The 11,458-nt window shown below is 35.5% G+C and overlaps 1 protein-coding gene across 4 annotated transcripts; it reads left to right on the forward strand.

The window, feature by feature from the left end:
- The first annotated feature begins 836 nt into the window (after positions 1-836).
- On the forward strand, positions 837-3,023 carry LOC108967669. 4 transcript variants are annotated; one of them, XR_001993274.1, is made up of 3 exons: positions 837-1,128; positions 1,259-1,575; positions 1,641-3,023. XR_001993274.1 is itself a non-coding variant. In XM_018931260.1 (3 exons), exons 2-3 carry the CDS (start codon positions 1,252-1,254, stop codon positions 1,641-1,643), a joined length of 327 nt encoding a protein of 108 aa, XP_018786805.1. In that variant the 5' UTR covers positions 837-1,128; positions 1,233-1,251; the 3' UTR covers positions 1,644-3,023. The 4 variants fall into 4 exon arrangements, 3 of the variants coding, with proteins under 3 accessions (XP_018786805.1, XP_018786790.1, XP_018786796.1); XM_018931260.1 differs by having other exon boundaries at positions 1,233-1,575; XM_018931245.1 differs by having other exon boundaries at positions 1,233-1,575; positions 1,749-3,023.
- Positions 3,024-11,458: the final 8,435 nt, after the last annotated feature.

Below are 11,458 nucleotides of genomic sequence, written 5' to 3' on the forward strand. Positions count from 1 at the left end.
CGACTGGCGCGCTGTTGTTAACTCGGCTATAATCGCATAAGCGGTGTCTACGCCAGTAAAGAAGAAGTAGTTGTTTTTGAGGCATTGGAGGCAACTCTTACTTTTGTAAGATTGTGGCAAGTAAAAGGAGTAGTATTTGCYGTTGACAATTTTTTCCCCTAGGTTTACTTCCTCCATGTGATCTTCTAATACACCATTATATTCTGATTTGAGTTCACCTTTTTTAAAAGGAGTTCTTTCCATACTTAGAACCTGCTGTATTGCATCACTTCGGGAGTGATCTAAGGCGAGTGTGCTAGGGAATTGTTGCTTAAGTGGTAGTCGTTCGACGTACCGACCATTTTCTTATCTAGTAGTTGTGTCAATACTGATCTTTAGGTATTGTGATTGATATGGGGGGAGTTCTTCTAATCCACAAAACTTTTTCAATTGTGAATTGAGGTACTTGTTCGTGATTTCCTCAACTTCAGTTATCATTGCTGTGACGGGTTCCGTAACTAGACCACATAGGGTCCAACCCAAAATAGTCTTTTATGCCAGAAGTGTGTTGAGATTTTCTCAATACTTGGAAGCATATTTGTTAATTGCGGTAAGACTTCTTTTTAAATGCGCTTAAGAAATTTTTTCTTTTGCTACCATGTTGGGCGTTTGCTTCCCGATGAGAGCGAATGCTCCCACATAAGTAAAGATTTTTCTGGTGCATACATATATATTTACCAGAATAGGGTTCCAATTGCCGTTGGGAATGTTTTGTGTCGATGGAACCGAGAAACAGTTGGAAACAGTGGACTAAAGTTTGATAAATTCTTCTTTCCTTTTGAGATTTTGGTTGCTCATTAATAGGGATGGTAAATTCGATTCCGATTCTACTGGAGAATCGAGTTTTCTCGTAAAATAACCGAATTTTCGGAATCTATCTTCAGTAGTCGAAGTCGATTAAGAATCGCTTCTTGATATTCGACTTTGTCCCACTCTGTCATAAGTCGGCTACCGCGAGCATTGAATGGTGTTGTTTGATTTATCGCGCTTGTGGACAATTTAAAGGAAAGTTATTGAGTAAAATTTACTTATCGGTACCATCTACGTACTAAATTGTGTGAGTCAAATTTACTTATCAGTACCCTTTACGTGAGTCAYATTTACTTATCAGTAACTTACTAAGTGTCTAAAAAATATATTTTGTGCTGCATTGTGACAATTATGTTCTTCTATTGTATTATGTTAATGTAAAGAAAACTATAGAGCATATAAATGGCAGGTCACGGGCTATCAGAACAAAATATTTTGGATGCAATACKTGAACTAGAATCTGACGAAGAAGACAATTTGGAGTTGGAGCTTTGTAACTTTGATGAGGATTCTTGGGACAGTGTTGCAGATGCCGAATATCAACCAGAAACGGAGGAATTAAATGATGTCGAAGAAAATTTGATACACGTAATCATAAATGCAGAAGAAGCTGAAACAGAAGAAAGGGAGGAAACACCTGGAAGCAGCAAACGTAAAAAACAGAAACTTAGTGAAGGGAGAAGAAATGGAAGATTAGCTGCTCAAGAAATTCGTGAAACAGAAGAGGTAATTACAATTATTACACCTAGTACAAACAATCTAATCGGAAAAGATGGAAATTTTATTTATAGTAAGGCACCTACCCTTGCTGCCCTAGGTCAAAAACCTCCYTCCATAAATATTTTTCACATTCGCCCTGGCCCAACAGCAAATGCAAATAATTCATTGTGTCCTTCCAGCTGCTTCAAACTATTTTTTTCCGCAGACATATTGGAAGAGATTTTGGTTTATACAAATAAAGAAATAAACATTCACAGGAAGAACTATAACGATAAAACTCACGCGGTTTTGTCAAATTTGGAAATGGACGAACTTGAAGCATTCCTTGGTTTGTTAGTCTTGTCCGCTGCTTTCAAAGATAATCACTTGGCAACACATATTATGTTTGACACTACCTACTGTGCGGAAAGGTAAAAGGCAACCATGCCTGAGAGAAGGTTCAAATTTATCCTAAATTGTCTAAGATTCGATGACAAAGAAACAAGAACTGCTAGAAGAGAAATGACCAAACTAGCTCCAGTTTCTTCTATTTGGGACAAACTTCTAAAGAATTGCAGGGGCATTAGAGGCAAATTTCCATTCAGGATGTATATTCCCTCTAAACCGAAAAAGTATGGGATCAAAATTGTCATGTCTTGTGATAGCGGAACAAAGTATATGTTGGATGCCATTGTTTACCTTGGAAAAGGGCACAAATCGKAATGTCAGGATAGACTATTGGTTTACGACTGTACCACTCATTCAACGTCTCCGTCATGAATACAAAATAACAACTGTTGGCACAATAAAAAAAAAAACAAAATAAACCACAATTGCCTATTGAAGCTACAGATATAAAGTTTCAAACACGAACCGCATCCACTTCATTGTTTATATTTCATGAGGATTTGACAGTTGTATTATGCAAACCCAATAATAATAAACTTGTATTATTGGCGTGTTGTATGCACCGTACAGGTAGTATTCAGAAATAGTGTATGTGTACAACTCAACAAAAGGAGGAGTTGACAGTTTTGATCAGATGTGCCAAAACATTAACCATGGCAGGAAAACCAGGAGGTGGCCTCTAGCATTTTTCCAAAATATGAAGAACATAACTGCAATAAACGCATACATCGTTTACGCGCACAACATGTGTAGCCATGGGCAAGAGCCAGAATCCCGACTTAATTTTATGTTATCTCTACACAAGGAGTTAACGGGAGGATTTCAAAGGAAAATATTAGCTACTAATACAAACATGAGTCTGGCGTTGAAAAAATCCATTCAAAGTATTGTAGGCACAAGTCAAGAGGCCCATAGCTCCGGAGACGACCAAAAGGRGAAGAAAGTCTGTAATTTTTGTAGTTATACCAAACGTAGATACACCACAACTTATTGCAATTGTGGATTAGCTATTTGCGGTGAACATGCCCAAAAAAGTGCCCTGACTGTGCTTGAAAAATTTCTATGCATTCACCATCGTCAAAAATTAATAATAAAGTATTATTTTTGCTTACTATATATATATTTATAAAAGACTACACTTATATTATGTGCTGACTTTAAATTTTTTTTTCATTTAAAACTACTACTTTACAAAAAAATCAGATAATAACGTAAAAATTCTGAAGTAAAATTTACTCATCGGTACCTATAAGCGCCTACAATTTAACCGTACCCTTCTAGGGTTAATAAATATTATGTAGTTTAATACTCGTGACAGGCAAGTAGTAACAATACCATAGTAAAGGTATCATGGTATTCTGCTTACTAGTAGTAAACTGAAATACTACCTTTGTTTCATAGCCGTTAAATATTACAAAGAAATTGTAAGCAATAATTCCTTTGCATAAGAGTGGACTTAGGTCATCTATTGAAAACTATAGGCTAAGTTGTCTGCAATACCTAAACTTTTTGAAGCAATTATAACAGACGACATAACCTTCCGGATCTCTCCACTAATTTCTTGTTCTCAGCACGGTTTTCGTAAAGGGAAATCCACAATAACTAATTTGCTTGAATTTGTATCACATGTAACAACGGGCTTTAGGGAGAATAAGANTGTTGTCGCCTGTCTTTGTATTTTGTTTAGGTCTTGCCACTGCACTGTCACTTTATATGTACATATGTATGTATCGCAGGTGTAATTATTCTTTTTTTTTTTTTTTTTGTTGTTGAAACCGTCCGGAACGGCTCGAAGGACCATCTATAAATTGGATGCTCAATTTAGTGGGAAACATCCAGCACTTTATTAATTTTTAGTTTTTATTAAACCATTAACTGCCAAAGAATACACATTATTTTATGATTAAGTATTAAACACTTAAAGAGTTAACTTTATTGAATTTTCATAAAATTAAAAGAAGTGATTGCACAAGGAAATGTCGTCCATACCGCAGAGGAACGCTGAGAACTTAACTGTATTTCCGAACGTAGAAGCATTGAATTATGTCTTTTGTGACAATGTAAGCAATTAAATTTGCTTTTGCAATTTTTATATGTATTTACATGTGACAGACAATTTGTCCAAAGTCTTTTTGACCTGACAAAATGTTTTCGTTCGTTAAGTGTTAAGCTTTTAAACCTCTTGCAAGATTTAAGTTTATGCGCTCTTACACATAGTTCGCATTACGTTTATTTTCTTTGCTCTGATGTGAACGTTTGTATTTTGTAAAAGCTTTTGTTTAATTTTTTTTGCTTCTCGCTTGGGCTCTATTTAAGCTTCAGTTTTGGTCGTGTTTAATGTTCTTAGTTTTGATAATTTTTTCTTCTAACCTTTTCGTAATTTCATATTGGGTGGTGAAAAAATCTTACATTTGTTGCCAACTTGGGCACTTTTCTTTCTTAATTTTTGGCAAGTTCATTAGTGTCGTTACTTGTTTATCGACCAGTATTCTTTCGTTTTCATATCTCGCTTTTAGAGCTTCCTAAGCCAAATTGAAGTTATCGTCACTAAGAGCGAACTATTTTACTATAACGTCTGCTTGACCTTTGGTCTTGTATCTGAGGTGATAAAATTTTTGTGCTTTTGATAATTGCGGATGGTTGATGTAAACGGCTGTAGAGATGTCCCGGAAGGACGGTCATTCTTCATAACCTCCATAGAATGTTTCTGTGTCATTTGCGGGCACCACGAGGTAGATGCTTGAACTTGCCTTTTGACCAGTGGTCGGCATTTCATAGCAAAATTTTGCAAACTAACTTCACACGTACGCTTACGCTCTATCGTTCAGTCGTTGTCGAGCCAGTAACGAATTAACATCGCGAAGGACTATAGCGCAAAACCAAATATATCCTGCGAGAAGTATTTTATGATTCTAAATGCCTTTGGTGCCATGCAATGCAAAAAATAACTAATTAGTTACGTAAAAACGAATACTTAGATTATAGTGAACGTATTAATGAAAACTTAAAAACACAGCTATCAAATTCCATTAATTTGGAGATTGTTAGGAAGGGTAAACCGTTTTCCGATGGAGTCTTTATTAAAAAAAAGTGTGGTAAAGTTTTGCAAAAACTTAGTTATAATCAAACATTTATAGATAAACTTCCCTTATCACCTAGAAGTGTAGCGCGACGCACCGATGAAATAGGAGCTCGTATTGAATGTGAAATAAAGGAAAAAATTGAAAATTGTAAATACTTTTCGATTTGTTTAGATGAAAGCACAGACCTTAATGGCCTATCTCAATTAGCTTTATGCGTGCGATGCGTAAATACTAATTATGATATATTTGAAACCGTATATTCTCTAGAAAGCTTTGATTCGAATTTAACTGGAAAGTTGTCTCAAAAAATATGGTACTAGGTCAGTATTTGGCGTTCGTATGTGTCAGTTTTTTTATGACCTTGTAAATTTTTTCGTTTTTTCGCTTAGTTGTAACATTTTGGCAAAAAAGTAGTTTTTTTTTGTTTGTTTGAAAAGCCCAGCGATATATGTAAGTCGATATGAATTTTACTTGCACTCACAATTAATAATTCTACGAAGTGATCGGGAAGTTTCAAACAAATCAAGTATTATTGAATTCTGGCAAAATTTGGATGATTCATTCTACTCTGAAAAAATGCATTTAAATGTTAATCATTTTTCCCCCTTCTTATAAATGTGAACAAATTTTTTCAAATTTAAAATTTATTTGTTCCAAACAACGAAATAAAATTTTAATAATAAATTGTCATAAAAAGATTGATATAAATAAATGTATTAAAGATATAACATTAAACAATTAGTTTTATTATATATATAAATTATTCCCTTCATTTCGAAAACTGCAGAACTTCTTATTTACCTGTTCATTATTTGCTCTGAGTTTTGAATAATCGTTTATTTATATATAGCTTTTAGATTTATTGAATATTTTCATACAATTTTGCTCCAACATAGTGAAAACATATTTAATTTTCAAATTTTATTGAATAATAATTTATTTTATAACTTTGCTTATAAAATGTATTTAATTTTAATTCCAATTTCTCACTGGGCTACTTTTTTTTCGTGCTCCCCAAGACAGTGACAGATCCTCAAAATTATTATAACAATAATGCTTTCAATATGAAAGTATAGGTAATCACGAACTCTTTTAAGACACTATACCAGTGTGCCACTTAAAAAAAAAAATTTTTTTTTTGTCTTTTCGATAGTTTATATTTCCAAAAATGTTCTGTGAAATCGGCATGGTCGTAACCTGAATAGTTTTTGGATATCAGCATCCTAAAGAGCGACCGCTCTCAAATACAAACATATACTATATATGTGAAATTTTAAACGCGTTTTCTCCAAACTACATTTTTCAGAATTGTTGACATCATAACTCAACGAAAAATTAACCGATCGACTTCAAGTTACAATGAGTATTGCTGACTACATTTACTATAACATGACCTACGGTCCTTTTGATTGGTTTCAAATTGTCAATTTGGCATTAAAAAACGACCATATTCTACCTAAAAAAATCATTATGTTCAAAATTACGCCATTTTATTCGTTTTTGATATTTTTCAAAAAATTGTAGGTTTTTGTAGAAAAAATATCTTTAATTTTAATAATGTCAGCAGCTGATGCACTTTTTTGGCATCTTCCAAGACAGCACATCTTTTATATTTTTAGTATTTTTTTTTTTACACAAATCTTAAAATATAGTTGAAAATATACATTATTACGTCCAAAGATGTTCGATACATTCACGAGAATCGCCTCATTTTTCATGCGTTACACTGGCACAGCCCCTTAAGGTTCGATTATTATACAAAGCTAATGTCCTTTTCACAAAATGCTGATGACTTCAGTAAATATGATTTTTTTTTTCAAAAACAAATAGTGTGGTTAAGAATGTACCAGTATTAGTTTCGGCTTTGAATCCATTAATATATCCCATAACGTGCAACAAAATACTAATGGTAGACAGATTCGAAATAAAGTTACCATGTTACAATTTGTATTGATTCTAATTAATCAGCTGACATTTTAAATAAATTTACAACGAAATTTCATGAATGTATTGTCAAACACATGATCCACGGTTCATGCAGTGTTTTAAATCAAAGCTCTGTATGTATGTTATATTGAAAATGTTTAAAAAAAWTTTTCTGCAATCAACGAAAGATACAGTTAATGGATATCCGTTGTAAAGATGTCTCACACCATAATCCGTTTTGACATTCATTTGCCACAGAGATAAAATATTTTATTTTGTGAAGGCCAGGAACGTGAAGCAGTAGAAAATCCTCAGCTTATCAGGCTATTAGCTTCCTTTTTATTGCATCAAAGTGATCCATTTGCAAATAAATATACGTATAAAGAAATTGCTTTGCATTATGTTTGGAATAGTGGTAGAAAATCTTGGCGAAAAAGGCAACGAGGCGGAGATACAATTATTACTCGGATATATTTGATTTAAGATTGCTTGTGTTGCATGTAAATGGACCTAAATCATATGAAGAAGTTCGCAYATACAGTGGACTTGTTTATAGCCTTTTTATCTAAGCAGGTTATGCTTAATTCAGCAAAACAAATGCGTAATTGGTTTGCGAATATTTGTGCCATGAATATTCCAGTAAACGCATTAGCACTTTGGTTGGAATTTAGAGAAAATTTCGTAAAATCAGGATTCATGCCACTATCTCAGAAAAATAATGCTTAACATTGTAGCGAATACAGACTAATTATAGTAGGAACAGTGAAAAACGTAGAATCGTGGGTCGCTATGACCTATCTTATTGGCGCGCAGTGTAAGTACACAGTGAAAAACGCTACTCCCTTTTCTCTTTGANTATTCCCTTCATTTCTAGAACTGCAGAACTTCTTATTTATCTGTTTATTATTTGCTGTGAGATTTGAATAATCGTTTATTTATATATAGCTTTTAGTTTTAATGAATATTTTCATATCTTTTTGCTCCAACGTAGTGAAAACATATTTAATTTTCAAATTTTATTGAACAATAATTTATTTTATAATTTTGGTTATAAAATTTACTTAATTTTAAGTGCAATTTCTCACTGGGCTACTTTCTTTTCGTGCTCACCAACACAGTGACAGATCCTCTCATGCCGACCACTGCTTTTGACTGTCTATTTGTGGCAGCTCTACTCTACTATGGGGAGTAGGTGCAATTGCTTTAATTAGCTTTAGTAGATCGGATATCATCGCTTTTATTTCTTCGTCTGATCTAAGCAGTTTTTGTAAACATCGTAAGGAGATGATTTAAAATTATGTGGCAAGTCTGAATTGTCAGATTCTAAAAAGGCGTCATGAGCCGCTTGGAGACGAGGCCAAACATTTTTAAGATTTTGGCTTTTTATTTCTAATAACGATTCTGAGATTTCATGAATCGGTGAAGATGCAAATCTAGTGCAGTATCGTAATTAACTGTCATTTTGTGAAATAAATTTAGCAACTTGTTTTGAGCATGTAGCTCCTGCAGGTGTATTTTGATTGTTTTCGTTATTAACTATTTTGGTTTTATTTTAATTTTTTATCAGTAGATAATTAAAATTTTTGTTTTTTCAGTGTAACTGATTTAAATAAGGCAATAGGGTATTTCTTGAAACCGAATACTCTTGTAGTTAAAAAGAGTTTTAAAATTTGATTAGCTTGCTATAATTATTAGTTTTATATATAACTCTGTTTTTTGTTTACTTGCGATAGAATTATTATTATTATAATTTTTTTTTTTGCTTTAATTAATATATATTTTTCTTATGTCCTTATCTTGTGTAATTAGGCACACCCTAATACGTGTACTTATGCTTTGTGCGATTGAGAGCTCGTTAAAGAGAGCAATGCGCTATTTACATAAGTATGCACGAATTGTTTGTGTGTTTATGACAGTGGTCGGCATTTCTTAGCACAATTGTGCAAACTAACTTCACACGTACGCTTTCGCTCTATCGTTCAGTTGTCGTCGAGACAGCACTCCTGCTTGTTTTTGTTTACCAAAGAACAAGGGGTATGCCGAAAAGTTGCCAATGTGGACTTTGAATATTTGTTTGTTCTAATATGTATAGGTAAGTTCTTTGCCTTATGTTTGTATATCAATGTTATTATATTTCTTTTAAAAGAGTGAGAGCGAGTTTTAAAACGGAATTGAAAAAAAATTTTTTTGTGGTAATATGCCATATAGATATATACATGTGTACATATACATATATCTACGTAGGTTAACCTTATTTTGCTTCTGTTTTTATATTTGGTTTTATATTTTCAAACATTTCTTCTCGCAATGGACTTCGCACCATATAGGGGTCGTCATCCTACGTGTGTGGTGTACCCACTAAAACACTCCCCCTTCTTTCCCTACCCCGGGACAGCTTTCGCATTACTTCAGAGTAAGTTTTCCGAGATGGACTCATTACAGATAAATTTCTACTCTCCCTGCGTCCAGGGATGCTTACGATTCTGTAGCCAGCATCAATTACTTGGCTCGTCTTCTATTGGGATTCTGCTCCCATGTCTCTGTTTTTAGTGCGTAGAACATGTTCCACGTACGAGGCAATTAGTTCCCAGTTTTTTCTGCCAGATATCATTTTTTCTATAAGATTTTCCGCACTTAGTTCTTCGAGCTTGTTTTCTACAGTTTTGCGTGCTTCCTTCCATCGGTGGCACTTGAAAATGGTATGGTTTGCATCGTCTAGTGGTTCGTCTCCGTAGATACATGTTGGACTTTCTGCCTTTCCCATGTTGTATAGATATTTTGAGAAATACCCGTGACCGGACAGCATCTGTGTTATGTATTAATTTACCTCGCCGTATTTTCTACTGTGCCACTTCTCTATTTTTTTAATCAGTTTGGCGGTCCATCTTCCTTTGCTCCCTTTGTCCAACGATCTTGGCAGAATTCTAAAGTTTGCTTCCTCCCTGTTGTCTTGTTACCATGTATTTATATTCCGTCTTTCGCCCATAGCCCACGCTGTCTTCTCTCCTTTGCGAGAAGGTCTATTGGGATGACGCCGCTTATCACTAGGACTGCTTGCTCGGATAGAGTGCGGTACGCCGAGGCGACTCTCAAGGCTGCTGTTCTCTGCACTTTAGGGAGCACTTTCCGTCTATGTTCTACATTTAATATATCGGCCCATATTTCGCTACCGTATAGTAGCACTGACTGTGTTGTGTGCCTGTGTTGTATTGTGTAAGCAGTTTCCTTCTTCTTGCAAGTGGGCCTACGGTGTTTGCCATAAGTCTTGATAGCGCCATGGTTAAATTGGCCAACTTTTTACAGCATGTTGGATTTGAGCCCAGTACGTCAATTTGTTGTCCATTCTTATTCCTAGGTATTCCTAGTCTCTGAATGAACTTGCTAATTTACCTCCGGCGGGATATGTTTCCTAATAAGCAGGATCAGTTCTGTTTTGTCAGCAGCTAGACTGAGGCCGTGTGAGTCCAACCATGTGTGTGTTCGTATCATAACTTGTGCCAGTAGACGCCTGGGCATTTCGGTATTACGCGCAGTTATGACGGTGGCGATATCGTCTGCATAGCCAACGAGGCAGCAATCTTCAGGCATTTCAACGTTTAAAATTCCGTCGTAGGTGGCATTCCATAGATCTGGTCCAAGTATTGATCCCAGCGCTGCTCCAAAGGTTATTTCCTTACTTTTTGGACCATCACTCGTGTCGTACAGTAGTTTCCTGTCTATAAGATAGCTTCGTATCATCTTCATTAAGTAGAGAGGCGTTTTGACGCGACTTTCTAGTGCGTCGATGATATTTTCCCATTTTGCGCTATTGTATGCATTTCGTATGTCAATTGTAGCGAGGAGGACTATTGGCATCGAGAAATTGTTCTTTCGATAAGCTTCCTCCACGCTGCGCATGACGTCTTCCACAGCTCCGAGAGTGGCCCTGCCTGGTCTAAAGCCATGTTGTCGCTCTGATAGGCCTCCAGCATCGTTTATGGCGGCTATGAAGTGGGGTTTCAAGAGTCTTTCTAGTGCTTTCTTGCTGTATCTAGCATGGATAGAGGTCGGTATGCCGATGGTGTTCCTGGGTCTTCTTTGCCTTTGCATTTTAGGCTCAGATGCTGCCTCTTCCATATTTCTGGGAAAATGCCCTCGTTCAAACATGCATTGTACATGGATGGTAGTAAGTGCGGGCGTTCCATAGTGATTAGCTTTAACATTTCCACTGGTATCCCATCAGGCCCAGGGGCTTTTTTGGTCTTTAAAGTGCTTGCTGCCGTGTTCATTTATTCCAGAGTAAAAGGCGGACTCCGAGGCTCCGAGTTTTTTCATTAGGATCTTGTGTCCGAGACCCCACGGATTTTGGTTTATATCGTTACGTAGCTCTTCCCATTTATCTTTCTTTGTCTTTGTTCGGCACAGAGATTTAAACAGTATAGTATTTTGCAGTATAGCCGCGTATAATAAATTGGATAGCATAACACGGCAACACACTCGTGCATTTGGTCGTT

This window comes from Bactrocera latifrons, unplaced genomic scaffold (assembly GCF_001853355.1).
Source record: "Bactrocera latifrons isolate USDA-ARS-PBARC rearing strain unplaced genomic scaffold, ASM185335v1 scaffold_1008, whole genome shotgun sequence".
NCBI classification, from domain to species: Eukaryota; Metazoa; Arthropoda; class Insecta; order Diptera; family Tephritidae; genus Bactrocera; species Bactrocera latifrons.